The sequence below is a fragment of the Macrobrachium nipponense genome, chromosome 13, assembly GCF_015104395.2.
Source record: "Macrobrachium nipponense isolate FS-2020 chromosome 13, ASM1510439v2, whole genome shotgun sequence".
NCBI lineage: Eukaryota > Metazoa > Arthropoda > Malacostraca > Decapoda > Palaemonidae > Macrobrachium > Macrobrachium nipponense.
The window spans coordinates 9280346-9283885 of record NC_087206.1 but is presented as its reverse complement, the minus strand read 5'-3'; the positions used below and the strand labels follow the sequence as shown (position 1 = coordinate 9283885).

Genomic DNA, 3540 nt, shown 5'->3' with positions numbered 1-3540 from the left:
GGACTTAAGAAACTGATGAGTCCTTTGACACTTAAGAAGAACGAGAGTTCCTTTTGGACTTAAGAAGGCTGATGGAGGTCCTTTGGATTCAAGAAGACTTGATTGAGTCCTTTCGAACTTAAGAGGAACTGCCCTTTGGATTCCTTTGCCCCGAACCTTAAGAAGGCTGATGAGTCCTTTGGACTTAGGAACACTGATGAGTCCTTTGGACTTAAGAAGACTGATGAGTCCTTTGGACTTAAGAAGACTGATGAGTCCTTTGGACTTAAGAAGACTGATGAGTCCTTTGGACTTAAGAAGACTGATGAGTCCTTTGGACTTAAGAAGACTGATGAGTCCTTTGGACTTGAGATGACTCATCAGTCCTTTGGACTTAAGAAGGCTGATTAGTTCTGTGAACTAAGAAGACTGATCAATCCTTAGGACTTTAGAAGACTGATCCATCCTATGGACTGAACTTAAGAATTAGTCGTATGGACTTAACTTTAAAAGACTGATCAGTCCTGCTGACTTGAGAAAACTGGTAATTTTTTTTTCCAATTAGGAAGACTGATCAGTTTTACAGAATTAAGAAGACAGATCAGTCTTACGTAATAACGAAGACTGTTGAGCTCCACTGATTCAGTTTAGTAAGGCTGATCAGTCTCAAAATTCTTACTTTGAGAAGAAAACTTTTACACTCAGTCTTGCTCCTGGGGCTTCCGGGACTTAATTTGATCCATTGTCTCTTATAAATGACAAATATAGTTTGCTGTAGGTTTCAGTGACACTTCGAGAAAGCTATTGCATTTACACCCACAAACTCCACCCACCCGCTCCCTTCTATATTTTTCATAAGTTGTATTTTAACAGAGATCTTCCGATTTCTCAACTGATTCCTGACCCCCTTCCCCTGAAGAGAGGAACCAGATTTAGCTGAACAGCAGCACCAACATGCAGTAAATATGCAATCTCACTTCCTCACACAATTGGACCTTAAAGAGTCCAGCGAAAATTGCATTGTATTGCTACTCTTATGCAAAAGTTCAAGCGAAAATGCATTGCATTACTACCCTTATATAATTCTCCATGCATTTTAATAATTTTCTTACAATTTTATCTATGTATTAATTTTTCTTATTTAATAAGTGAGATATCTTCTTTCTGTATCTCCTTTTACCTCCCCTTTCTTCTTTCTAATGAACACCATATTTTTTATTGGAAGCTTAAATTTGAAGTCTAGGGCCCCTGTGGGCGTGTTCCGTATGAATCGGATTCATCTTCTGAATATTATTAGTAATAATGATATCCGGAATTGGGACAAGACACGAACGCATAAATTCTCGTGGCTCCGTTGAGAGGAGGCAGCAGTTCCCGAAGAAGAGAATATATAAATCTTATTATTGCTATCTGCACAATTTCACTAACTTCGGCAGCTGTTACACGTTTCAGTTCAGCCTCAGCGAACTGGGATGAGTCACGCGCTTTGATAAACTTGATAACGCCCTTTCGTTCTCTCTCTCTCTCTCTCTCTTTGGGTTTCTGTTTATTCTGTTATTTTCTCTCTTACCCTCGCAATCTTCTTTGTAGATGGGGTAAGATGGGATAGGTTCAATGTGTTTTCTTTTTATTATTATTATTTTTTCACTCTCTGTCACCCTTCCAAAATGGGTGGGTCCTGTTATTCATAATGACTCTCTCTCTCTCTCTCTCCTTCCTTACAGGGTGGGCCCGATTTGTGTGGATTCAGTAATTATTCTCTTCATGCTATTTCATAGCCATTCTCTCTCTCTCTTCTCTCTCTCTATTATCTTACCGAAATTGCCTTCTCCAAATTTTCCTGAAATCCAACGTATATTGAAGATGATATACACTTATTGAAAAATAATTCATCTCCCTTTATTTGTCATTATTTCTCTGCTTTCTCATTTTACACTTTGGGAGATGACGGACTTTATCGGTTATTCATCATGATTGGCCGTTCATTTAAAAATGAAAATAAAGATATTGCTTTTATTCTCACTAAGCGAAGTTAATATCATTTTCACCATTGCCGCAATGAAATCGTGAGTTTCAAGTTTATAGTAAGGTAAGAGATGACAAAAGACAAAAGCTAAACAAAAATAGATTTGCTTTAATGAAAAAAATTTTTTTTTTTCCTACACAGGCCTAAATTAAAGCAAAATTCCTCTCACAATGCAGTAATGAGTTTTCACGTGGATGGTGGCTTTAAAACACCTATTGTCTTCTAAAAATTATACATTTATACTAAACTTTGACTATTTCAAAGAATCCTACTTTCTTAATTCTACAGGGTGTCCATAAAGTCCCAGTACCATTACAAGCAATACATACTAGTAATGGTACTGCCTTCTTGCTCAGACATTTAATCAAAATCACTAACTGTTTAATTTCTTTGTTGACTTTTAATTTCCTATATATATGTTTCACTAGATGCTATGACCCCATTAGCGTTGTTGCTGGGACTTAAGGAATTATCTAAATCACCGATTGTTTGTTGTCTTTATCTGTGGTTGATGTTCCGTAGGCTTCATGTTATCGAAGACATGGGCACATCCAACTCTTGTTACGCACGATATCTCAGACAGAGACGAAATGCGTACTTTACGCATGCTATCCGGCCTCGCTATCTTGATTATTTTTATAATATAGATCTAAGCTCTCCGTGAGGCCGTGCTTGACGTATGTCATAAGAAAACGTCTCTCATGTTTAGAAGGATTCACAGCTCTTCGTATTCTGCCGTTTCTCAGGGGCACAGATTCCTCGAAAGTTAGCTAGCCACTCGCGTTACGGTACGACCCTCTCCAGAACGTCCTGGAGAGGCCTTATGCCGTTTCTTGACAGCTCTCGGCGTTATTTCCGGGACGATCGATCCGGTGCGATCGTTTGGAAGCGAAACAGCGAACGGCGCGGAAGATTTGCTTGAAATTGCAAACAGAATGGTGAGCCAATCGCGCCGCTGGAATAACTCGAATTCCAGTCGACGTAACCGAGAAAAAACTTGTCAACCGAAGAGGCTTCGGCTTTAGACTCTGTACTCACCATCGACGACTTCATAAACGACGCACAACAAAGCTCTGTTATCGTGACGTCGCTGACGTCTTCTGAAATTCAGCCGGAGGGAGCGAAAACTGACGTCACCTCACACGCACACTGTCGCAGGATCACTGAGCTGCTCCGAGTGATCTCTCATCATGCAGCGGGCTGATAACTCCCCGCAACACTAACACACGAACACACACGCAAAGACAGCGCCTCGGCCGCCCAGAACCGAAAGGATGGGGCGAAGTATGTCCACGGGTATATCCAGGGCGGGACCTGGTCTCCTGTCGAGGAGGGAGAGGGCTACCAGGTGAAGCTGAGATAATGTTAGGGCGGGGATGTGTGGAGGAGGCCGAGTGACGTGGGGAGTAGGAAGGGTTGGGGGTTGTGTGGAGGGGGGGGGACTGGATCGCGGAGATCATGGAATTCCAAGAGCCTGGATGGTCATAGTCCATATTTCCCCCCTGTTTCACCAGTATGTATTCATTCTCTCGACT

General features: G+C 41.3%; 1 protein-coding gene across 2 annotated transcripts in view; it reads right to left on the bottom strand.

Moving 5' to 3' along the window:
• The window catches only part of LOC135225625 (GATA zinc finger domain-containing protein 14-like), a 31636-nt gene extending 28397 nt beyond the window's left edge, over positions 1 to 3239 (bottom strand). The window contains exon 1 of one of the 2 annotated variants that reach the window (XM_064264940.1): positions 3044 to 3239. In XM_064264940.1, the coding sequence (XP_064121010.1) occupies positions 3044 to 3058 (15 nt within the window). In that variant the 5' untranslated portion in view covers positions 3059 to 3239. The remainder of the gene's footprint in view (positions 1 to 3043) is intronic. The other variant, XM_064264939.1, reaches the window with a different exon arrangement.
• Between the last annotated feature and the right edge of the window lie 301 nt (positions 3240 to 3540).